The following is a 10,484-nucleotide window of genomic DNA, read 5'->3' on the forward strand; positions in this document are numbered from 1 at the left end:
CTCTGCAAGGGCCATGGCTTTTGTGGACCAATGGGTGATGAAGCTTCGAGGGTGACTGTTGTCGATGTGTTCAGAGGGTCCCTGGTTCGAGCCCAGGTTGGGGCAAAGAGTGGGAAGGAAGCAACACTTACACTATTACTGGCGCCCAGGCTAACAACTTCTGGTTTTCACTTGAATTCGTAAAAAAAAAACTTTGAACAGAGTGAGTGTTGGACAGCGAGCGTAATGGCAGACGTCCGGACAGATGACTCCTGGGAAGGGAAACACATCCACATACTGTCCCACTAGTGTTCAAGAGTTTGTTGGCGTTGGGTAGTTGTGAAGGGTTTCCCCATTCCACAAAATATATATCCATGCAGAGTAGTACTTTTCTAGAATGTTCCGGAATGCTGTGCCCAGAGGATGAAGGAGAGATGAGAGACAGAGAAAAAAAATTAAGCATCTGGTCGGCATATGAGGGGATTCCCGGGAAACTTGGTGACCCACATATTGATTTTTTGTTGTGTGTTTCTGCATCAGACACATGGCTACTATCTTGTAATGGTTTTACGTGAGATCAGACAGGGGAGGGAGATGGGTGGACATATCTGCTATATTTCACCCTCTTCTCGTGTTCTTTTTCTCACACACACATCCATTCACATTTTAAATGTGTGTACACACACACACACACACACTGTGAAGTCTGTATATTTGGTCACCAATGTGTGTCTGTGGTGTTTTGTGATTTATCCCCCAGTCCTCTGTTGTCGTGGAGGGATGTTCAGCACATCATCGTGAAGACATCTCGAGCCGGCCACCTCAATGCCCCTGACTGGAAGACCAATGCCGCTGGATACAACGGTGCTTAACACTGCTTGCCTCCTCTCCTCCCTTCACCTCAGCTACCCCCCTCCCCCTCTCTTTCTTTCATACCCCTGACTGTCCCAGTCACTCACCATAAAACATCCCACCGCCTGCCAACTACCTGTCAGGCATTCCATGTGGTGTACTTTGTTTCATGCATATGTTTGTAGTGTGTGTGTGTGTGTGTGTGTGTGTGTATTAGAGGGAGAGAGTGTGTGTGTACACACATGCTTGAGAGAGTGTGTGCTTGAGGTTTGTGTGTGTTTGTAGTATGTGAATTGAGGGTCAGCCAGGCTGCAGTCCCAGTCTGTCTGGTTTTTCCAAATGGCTGTTTCAAAGAGCAATGGGAAATTGAGAGTGAAGGGGGGGGGGGCGGTGCATGTCACCCAGAGGGAAATGGAGAGGTTTAGAGAAAGGGTGACAGCGTAATGAAAGAGCGGGTGAGGAAACAATATTTGATTGGCTGTGTTGATTGGGTTCACATTGATGTGATACTGTTTTTAATTGGTTGTTCTATGACATCAATAACTATAGACTCAGAGCCATATACAGTGACCATAGAACATTGCACAGTTTTAATTTGACATTTTTTCTTTTGTTTCAAATGAGTAAAAAAAAAAGGTAAAAGTATCCACTCCTGTGTCAACTAGAATCCTATACTCTTTATTCATTACTCTGGTTGGAATTACTCAAGCTCTGTCATAGGAAAGTTGGTGGATACTTATCGAATTAAAACATTTCAGACTGTTACACATGTTAACTGTCTAGATTTTTTGGGGGTGGGATGTTGTTTACATCTGAATTCAATAACAACCCAGGTTGGAAGGCAACACATTTGTGGTAATTGTGGTGGATCCTTCCTACAGACACAGTATAGATATGTATATGGGTCGGTGTATGTATTGACTTGATTTTTGAACGGTTCGGATTGCCTGATGAGTGGGCGTGTCTTGCAGTCAGCCACCTGTATGGCTTTGGTCTGATGGACGCGGAGGCTATGGTAAAGGAGGCGGAGCGATGGAAGCAGGTCCCCGCCCAGCACATCTGTGTGGAGAGTGCCGACCGCCAGATCAGGTACTACACAACCAACGACTCCCTAGTTTTCCTGTCCTTACCCAATCAACCAACCAATCAAATGTGATCTGTTCAAAGCTATTGACAAATACATTACAACACTATATTCAACAACAACCAAGGGTAGTGTTCATCAGGACAAAAAGTTGTTTCACTCCATTTTGGAGAATATTTTCCCATTTCGTGCCTACTGACTCTCTCCTGGGGGTGTGTTTTTGTCCAGAGGTTTTCATGTATGGGATTGTGCAAGCTCCTGCACACTGAGGGGAGCCAGCCAAGCATTAGTTTTGGAGGGTCTAACACACGCACGCGCACGCATACACACATCCCAGATGACTTACAGGCCCTTTCAATTTGATCTGCTTGGTTTTTTTTTTCTGTGCAGCTGGATGCTTAATCGGGCCCTTGTTGAACACATTGACGAGCCAATCACAGTTTAGTTTACTGGCTTTGAATGGAACCAATTAGCCTCTTGCTAGTTCCCCAGTCGATCTCCCTATCTATCAGCCCCATGATGGCCAGACGATAGGAATCTTATGGGAAGCATATGTTTGTGTTTTGAGGGAGTGTTTGTAGTATGTGTAGTGAGGCAGCACCGGGTGTGTTTTGGCAACACTGTGATTTTGCTCTGGAGCTGTCCTGCGGATGTCATCTTACAGCCGCTGGGTTCTGCACTGAGACACCCCTTGGCTGGCCTCTCCATTGCATTTGGTAATGTCTGGGCCTTCTCATCCTTGGAGTATTGGGGAGAACCATGAGATCTGTAGACTGCCAGGGAAGTCGTGATCTGGGGTTGTCTCGTCCTCCCTGTCCCCGTCCCAAGCACACTTAAATGCAGATCTACACCTCAAACCACACACGTGCTAGCGTGGATTCTGGCATAGTGTTTGGGAGCCAGGCTGTGATTACTCGTCCTGTCCCCTCTGCTCTCAAAAAAACATGGTTCAGAGTAATCAAGAATCCATGCTAGCTGGGTAGCACATGGCTTGCCTGTGTCTGTGGGTTCCACTTCCTCTCACACGTCAGATTTAGATTCTGATTGGGTGACTGCTCTGACACTGACACCTGATTTGGTTGCTTCACTCTGCCTGCAGGACGATCCGCCCGGAGCATGTGGTGCGCTCTGTGTACAAGGCCACCGGCTGCATTGACAACTCCAACCACCATGTCATCTATCTGGAGCACGTGATCGTACGCATCACCATCACACACCCGCGCCGCGGTGACCTGTCAATCAACCTCACGTCCCCCTCGGGAACCAAGTCCCAGCTGCTTGGCAACAGGTGAACCTCCCCTTCAATTCTACTCTACTACGCTCGCTCTTACACTACGCACCAGGGTTTCTTCACTCTTGGCATGAAGGCTTGTGTTCCATCCCTGCACTAACACACTTGTTTCGATGAATCATGAAGCCGTTAAATAGTTTAACCAGATGTGTTGGTACTGGACCGGAATAAGAAGAACCTGCACACCCCTGTGGCTCCCCAGGACCAGGATTGAAGAGCACTGCTCAACATGTTTCTACTACGGAGTCTCTACAGTTTGTGGTCTTGATTGTGGTTGAACCGTGTGCTTTCTCCCACGGTAGGAAATAGAAATGTGGTTGACTTGTGGTCTCCTCTAGGTTGTTTGACCACTCCATGGAGGGCTTTAAGAACTGGGAGTTCATGACCACTCACTGCTGGGGGGAGAAAGCGGCCGGGGACTGGATCCTGGAGATCCATGACTCCCCTTCGCAGCTCCGCAGCCAGAAAGTCCCAGGTACAGTAGACTAGAGAAGCCCTGTCTAAAGAAGCGACGGCTCCAGTGCAAAATATGCTTAAAGTGAACTATCCCCTTAAGGATACTCACCAACCAGAGTTATATTGTGTAGCAGTAAACCAATGATGTGTAATTGTTCACCCTTTCTCTTGTCCGTCTTTGCTGATGCTATGCTGCATAACCCCCCCAGGTAAGCTGAAGGAGTGGTCTCTGGTGCTATATGGCACCTCCATGCACCCGTACTCCTCCCTGCGCAGCGACAAGCCCCGTTCGGCCGAGCCCCCTGCAGACGAAGAATTCACTGAGGAGTACAATGGTGAGTGAGGAATATGACGGAGGGAGGGGAAGGAGAGACTAAAGAAAGAGGTGGAGGACAGAATACAGGAGTTCTCTCCCTACCACTCTCTGTTCCTTACCTCTCTGTTTGATACCTTGTTACAGTGCATTTGGAAAGTATTCAGACCCCTTGACATTATCCACATTTTGTTAATTTACAGCCTTATTCTAAAATTGATTAAAACGTTTTTCCCTCATCAATCTACACACAATACCCCATAATGACAAGCAAAAACAGGTTTTTAGAAATGTTTATAAATTATCACATTTACATAAGTATTAATACCCTTTACTCAGTACTTTGTTCATGCACCTTTGGCAGCAATTATAGCCTCAAGTTGTCTTTGGTATGGTGCTACAATCTTGGCACACCTGTATTTGGGGAGTTTCTCCCACTTTTATCTACAGATTCTCTCAAGCTCTGTCAGGTTGGATGGGGTGCGTCGCTGCACAGCTATTTTCAGGTCTTTCCAGAGATGTTCGATCGGGTTCAAGGCCGGGCTCTGGCTGGGCCACTCAAGAACATTCAGAGACTTGTCCCGATGCCACTCCTGCGTTGTCTTGGCTGTGTGTTTAGGGTCGTTGTCCTGTTAGAAGGTGAACCTTCGCCCCACTTGTCCCTGTATTTGTTCCATCTTTGCCTCAATCCTGACTAGTCTCCCAGTCCCTGTCTTGGCTGTGTGTTTGCCAGGTTTCCTCAGACGTGATGCTTGGCATTCAGGCCAAAGAGTTCAATCTGTCATAGAGCAGAGAATCTTGTTTCTCAACCTTCAAACTCCCACAGAGGAGTCATTTGTCTGGCCACTCTACCATAAAGGCCTGATTGGTGGAGTGTTTCAGTGATGGTTGTCCTTCTGGAAGGGTCTCCCATCTCCACAGAGGGGCTCTGTCAGAGTGACCATTGGGTTCTTGGTCACCTCCCTGACCAAGGCCCTTCACCCCCGATTGCTCAGTTTGGCTGGGTGGCCAGCTCTAGGAAGAGTCTGTGTTCTAGTCAATGTCATCCTATTGCTGTACTGTATATATACTATTGTATCCTATGTATTCTACAGATAAAAAACTTATATCCACATACTTTCCAAAATGTCTATACATCCCTTCACATACATAGATAGAGTTGAAGTCAGAAGTTTACATACACCTTAGCCAAATGCATTTAAACCCTGTTTATCACAATTCCTGACATTTAATCCTAGTAAAAATTCCCTGTTTTAGGTCAGTTAGAATCACCACTTTATTTTAAGAATGTGAAATGTCAGAATAATAGTAGAGAAAATGATTTATTTAATCTTTTATTTCTTTCATCACATTCCCAGTGGGTCAGAAGTTTACATGGACTCAATTAGTGTTTGGTCGCTTTGCCTGGTGTAACTGGGTCAGGTTTGAAGGCCTCCTTGCTCGCACATGCTTTTTCAGTTCGGCCCACAAATTTTCTATGGGATTTGTTGTCAGGGCAATGTGATGGCCACTCCAATACCTTGACTTTGTTGTTCTTAAGCCATTTTGCCACAACTTTGGAAGTATGCTTGGGGTCATTGTCCATTTGAAAGACCCATTTGAAACCAAGTTTAAACTTCCTTGTCTCGAGATGCTGCTTCAATATATCCACATAATTTTCTTGCCTCATGATGCCATCTATTTTGTGTAGTGGACCAGTCCCTCCTGCAGCAAAGCACCCCCACAACATGATGCTGCCACCCCCGTGCTTCATGGTTGGGATGGTGTTCTTCGGCTTGCAAGCCTCCCCCTTTTTCCTCCAAACATAATGATGGTCATTGTGGCCATAAAGTTATATTTTTGTTTAATCAGACCAGATGATATTTCTCAAAGAAGTACCATCTTTGTCCCCATGTGCAGTTGCAAACCATAGTCTGGCTTTTTTATGGAGGTTTTGGAGCAGTGGCTTCTTCCTTGCTGAGCGGCCTTTCAGGTTATGTCGCTATAGAACTTGTTTTACTGTGGATAAAGATATTTTTGTACCCGTTTCCTCCAGCGTTTTCACAAGGTTCTTTGCTGCTGTTCTGAGATTGATTTGCACTTCGCATCAAAGTATGTTCATCTCTAGGAGACAGAACGTGTCTCCTTCCTGAGCCGTATGACGGCTTCGTGGCCCCATGGTGTTTATACTTGCATACTATTGTTTGTACAGATGAATGTGGTACTTTCAGGTGTTTGGAAATTGCTTCCAAGGATGAACCAGGCTTGTGGAGGTCTACATTTCTTATTTTTTTTCTTGAGGTCTTGGCTGATTTCTTTGATTTTCCCATGATGTCAACTGATGTCAACTGAAGAGGTACGGAGTTTGAAGGTTGGCCTTGAAATACATCCACAGGTACACCTCCAATGGACGTAAATTAGCCCATCAGTAGCTTCTAAAGCCATGACATACTTTTCAGGAATTTTCCAAGCTGATTAAAGGCACAGTTAACTTAGTGTATGTAAACTTCTGACCCACTGGAATTGTGATACAGTGAGATAATTTGTCTAAACAATTGTTGGAAGAATGACTTGTGTCATGCAAAAAGTAGATGACCTAACTGACTTGCCAAAACTATAGTTTGTTAACAAGACATTTGTGTCGTGGTTGAAGAACGAGTTTTAATCACTCCAACCTAAGTGTATGTAAACTTCCGACTTCAACTTTAGACAGATATCTCAAACTTCTTCCATTTAAGAATGATGGATGCCAATGTTCTTGCTACCTTCAATGCTGCAGAATTTGTTTTTTGTTTCCCTTCCCCAGATCAGTTTTCTCACACAATTGCATAACCTATAGAAGTGTTGCGTAATATGGGCTCTCATGACATGTTTGATTAGATTTTTAAATTACATTTGCATTGATGTCAGAGTGATTAGAGGGACAATAGAGTCTGGAGTACCAGGCAGTTAGCAAGTTTGGTAGGCTACTAATGACCATCAGCAGCATCAGAGTTTGGAGAAGCCTAATTACCGTGACTAAATGTTTGTAACTGGGACTGAATACTTTCCGATTGTACAGTGCCTCCTATGGTTACTATCTCGCACTACCTTGAACCACTTTCCTTTTATAGCTCAAGCTCTCTCTGTAACTTCGTTATCAGCAAAGTCCGTGCTAGTAGGAAAAGATAAGTACACATTTGTTTTTATTCTCCCCCTTTCTCTACCTCTGGGTTCCTCCTGCAGGGTTACAGTGAGCAGGCAGCTGATAGACATTAGCCAGTGTGATCAGCCACAGCCATAATAGCAGAACATAAACACCCCCAACATTTTTATGCTTGTTAGACATAACACACTCTAGCCTTCTGCACAATAGGAACACCTTTCACACACTCACTCACTCAAACAGACCTAGCAATTGGAGATTATTACACAAGACACTGAATACTTTCTACTTCTCTAACAGTAATGTGATTCGCTATAGTACACATCAGACACTGCACCCTAACATCACACTACATGGTTGTTTCTTCAAAACTTAGAATTATGGTTTGGAATGCCAGTTAGCTCCCTTTAGTCGCATGCAGTTTTGTCTCATTCATAAAGTCAACTAACCTCCCCACCCCTTGTAGCATGGTGTATTACAGTACCCATAATGCTCTGTATAACATATCGTCTTCACCAGGGCTCTGTAACAGTGAGTGCAACGAGAACGGCTGTGAAGGCCCCGGACCTCACCAGTGCAACAACTGTCTCCACTACTTCCTCAAGTTCAAGAACAACACCAGGTTAGAATGTCAGTGTTCTGGCTGCCTAGTCATAGGCTGTGTTTACACAGGGATATGTCAGGGACATTGCACTTCTCTTGTCTCACTCGTTTGCTCTGTTTGAAGTTGGTGGTGACCCAACCATTGCCACGCGGTGAGAACCATTCTTACGAGGCCATGATCCGTAGATTAAGGCGTAACATAAACAAACAAATGTGTGTGTGAGAGGGGGTGGTTGACCTGTGTGAATGTGTTCAGTGGCGATCTAAGTCCACTGTAATTGCCTATATCTGGTGCACATTATTACACAGTATACTAATAAACAAGAGGGGTGTGCAGGTGCCTCTGTCTTGTGTTGTAAAACCTTATTATTAGCCATCTTAAGAATACAATGTTTTTCCACTACTTTCAACCCCTGAGTGCTTAATGTAGCTGGAGTGGGGTTTGGGAGGGGTGGATGGATGGATGGAAAGGGGGGGTACTGATGCTAATGCTCATAATTATATCCCTATGTTTCTCTTCGATGACCTTGTCTATCGGGTGGGGATGTGGGTGTGGTTGGAGGGGGAGGGGGCTCTGACATGGGAGAAGTTTTGGAGCACACTGTTTTACATTTATTAAAAAACAGCGTGAGATCGAAGGGGCAGAGGCGGTTTATGAAGTTATCTAACAGTTGTGCTTTAAAAGAAGGCACCTGTTTACCATACAGAAACGCACAAACACTCCCACACTTATGCAGTCACACATCTGATACGCACAGAAACACATGCTGTGTATAATTTTGGGCCATGAGCTTTGTTCGCTCCCATGGGGGGAGAGGGGTTGTTATTCTAGAATCTAGTGGATTTTGGTTTATCGCCTTGTTCAAACAGAGTCAGCGGTCAGAGTGCAAAAATGTAGTCTAGCATTCCGTTTCTTTCCTTTAGCCTGTTCCTGTATGCCGATAACATATTTCTGCTCTCTGTCCCATCCTTCTCCCTCGTTCTCCACGCCGCTGCAGGACGTGCGTGTCGGAGTGCCCATCCGGGTTTTTCCGCGACGACAGGAAACGCTGTAAGAAGTGTTCATCTCTGTGTGAGTCTTGTGTTGGTAGCCGTAGTGACCAGTGCTCCACCTGCAGACCGGGCTTCCACCTTAACGAGGGCTCCAACAACTGTGTGGCCAGCTGTGTGGACAGCTTTTATCTGGACCACGGCAAGTCTCTCACACACACACACACACACACACAAGGAATATTCTAATATGGGCCTTGATGTGACTTGAAGGCAATTGGTTGATTGATTGATTGTCACTGACTGGCTAGAAAACCAACCAATGATCTGGTGTCCCAGGTATGAAACCTTGAGGCACAGATTTGAACCCGCCCTCCCCTCCACCACCCTCAAACTCCGCCTCTTCTCCCTTACCCACCGCTGACCCCGACAACCCCCCCACACTTGCCTCTTTGGCCCCTATCTGACTGGATGTCTTCTTTCGAGTTACAGATTCCAACATGTGCAGAAGATGCAACGAGAACTGCAAGAAGTGCACCACGTCTAATATCTGCACAGAATGCAAACCAGGGATGAGGTAAGCCAAACCCACCAAGCCAAACACTCTCCCTCTGAACCCGTCACCTCAAGCCCCCCACACACACACACACTGCTGGTCTGTAGTAGTAGTTGCATCACTAAACGATCCAGTGACATTTTCATGTCTCTGGAGTTTGATTATCACCGCCACCAAACACTTTGAAGTGCCTGCTGGAGGTCATTTTGCAGGGCTCTGGCAGTGCTCCTGCTGCTCCTCCTTGCACAAAGGCGGAGGTAGCGGTCCTGCTGCTGGGTTGTTGCCCTCCTACGGCCTCCTCCACGTCTCCTGATGTACTGGCCTGTCTCCTGGTAGCACCTCCATGCTCTGGACACTACGCTGACAGACACGGCAAACCTTCTTGCCACAGCTCGCATTGATGTGCCATCCTGGATGAGCTGCACTACCTGAGCCACTTGTGTGGGTTGTAGACTCCGTCTCATGCTACCACTAGAGTGAAAGCACCGCCAGCATTCAAAAGTGACCAAAACATCAGCCAGGAAGCATAGGAACTGAGAAGTGGTTTGTGGTCCCCACCTGTAGAACCACTCCTTTATTGGGGGTGTCTTGCTAATTGCCTATAATTCCTGTTGTCTATTTCATTTGCACAACAGCATGTGAAATTTATTGTCAATCAGTGTTGCTTCCTAAGTGGACAGTTTGTGGAAAGTGTGATTGACTTGGAGTTACATTGTGTTTAAGTGTTCCCTTTATTTTTTTAAGCTGTGTGTGTGTGCGCACACACACACACATACATACACACACACTCACACACTTTTTTTTTTCACCTTTATTTAACCAGGTAGGCTAGTTGAGAACAAGTTCTCATTTGCAACTGCGACCTGGCCAAGATAAAGCATAGCAGTGTGAACAGACAACACAGAGTTACACATGGAATAAACAATTAACAAGTCAATAACACAGTAGAAAAAAATGGGCAGTCTATATACAATGTGTGCAAAAGGCATGAGGTAGGCGAATAATACAGTTTTGCAGATTAACACTGGAGTGATAAATGATCAGATGGTCATGTACAGGTAGAGATATTGGTGTGCAAAAGAGCAGAAAAATAAATAAATAAAAACAGTATGGGAATGAGGTAGGTGAAAATGGGTGGGCTATTTTCCTATAGACTATGTACAGCTGCAGCGATCGGTTAGCTGCTCGGATAGCTGATGTTTGAAGTTGGTGAGGGAGATAAAAGTCTCCAACTTC

General features: G+C 45.6%; 1 protein-coding gene across 5 annotated transcripts in view; it reads left to right on the plus strand.

Annotated features, from left to right (window-relative positions):
• The window catches only part of pcsk5b (proprotein convertase subtilisin/kexin type 5b), a 73,134-nt gene that overhangs the window by 25,751 nt on the left and 36,899 nt on the right, over nt 1-10,484 (plus strand). For all 5 annotated transcript variants that reach the window (XR_006838583.1, XM_046347852.1, XM_046347853.1 and 2 more), the window contains exons 10-17: nt 740-843; nt 1,803-1,920; nt 3,015-3,203; nt 3,545-3,681; nt 3,872-3,997; nt 7,619-7,721; nt 8,701-8,894; nt 9,185-9,269. Coding sequence is in view for 4 of the 5 variants with exons in the window: in XM_046347852.1 (XP_046203808.1) it covers nt 740-843; nt 1,803-1,920; nt 3,015-3,203; nt 3,545-3,681; nt 3,872-3,997; nt 7,619-7,721; nt 8,701-8,894; nt 9,185-9,269 (1,056 nt within the window). In the remaining variant the exon portion in view is untranslated. The remainder of the gene's footprint in view (nt 1-739; nt 844-1,802; nt 1,921-3,014; nt 3,204-3,544; nt 3,682-3,871; nt 3,998-7,618; nt 7,722-8,700; nt 8,895-9,184; nt 9,270-10,484) is intronic.

The sequence above is a fragment of the Oncorhynchus gorbuscha genome, linkage group LG04, assembly GCF_021184085.1.
Source record: "Oncorhynchus gorbuscha isolate QuinsamMale2020 ecotype Even-year linkage group LG04, OgorEven_v1.0, whole genome shotgun sequence".
Taxonomy (NCBI): Eukaryota; Metazoa; Chordata; class Actinopteri; order Salmoniformes; family Salmonidae; genus Oncorhynchus; species Oncorhynchus gorbuscha.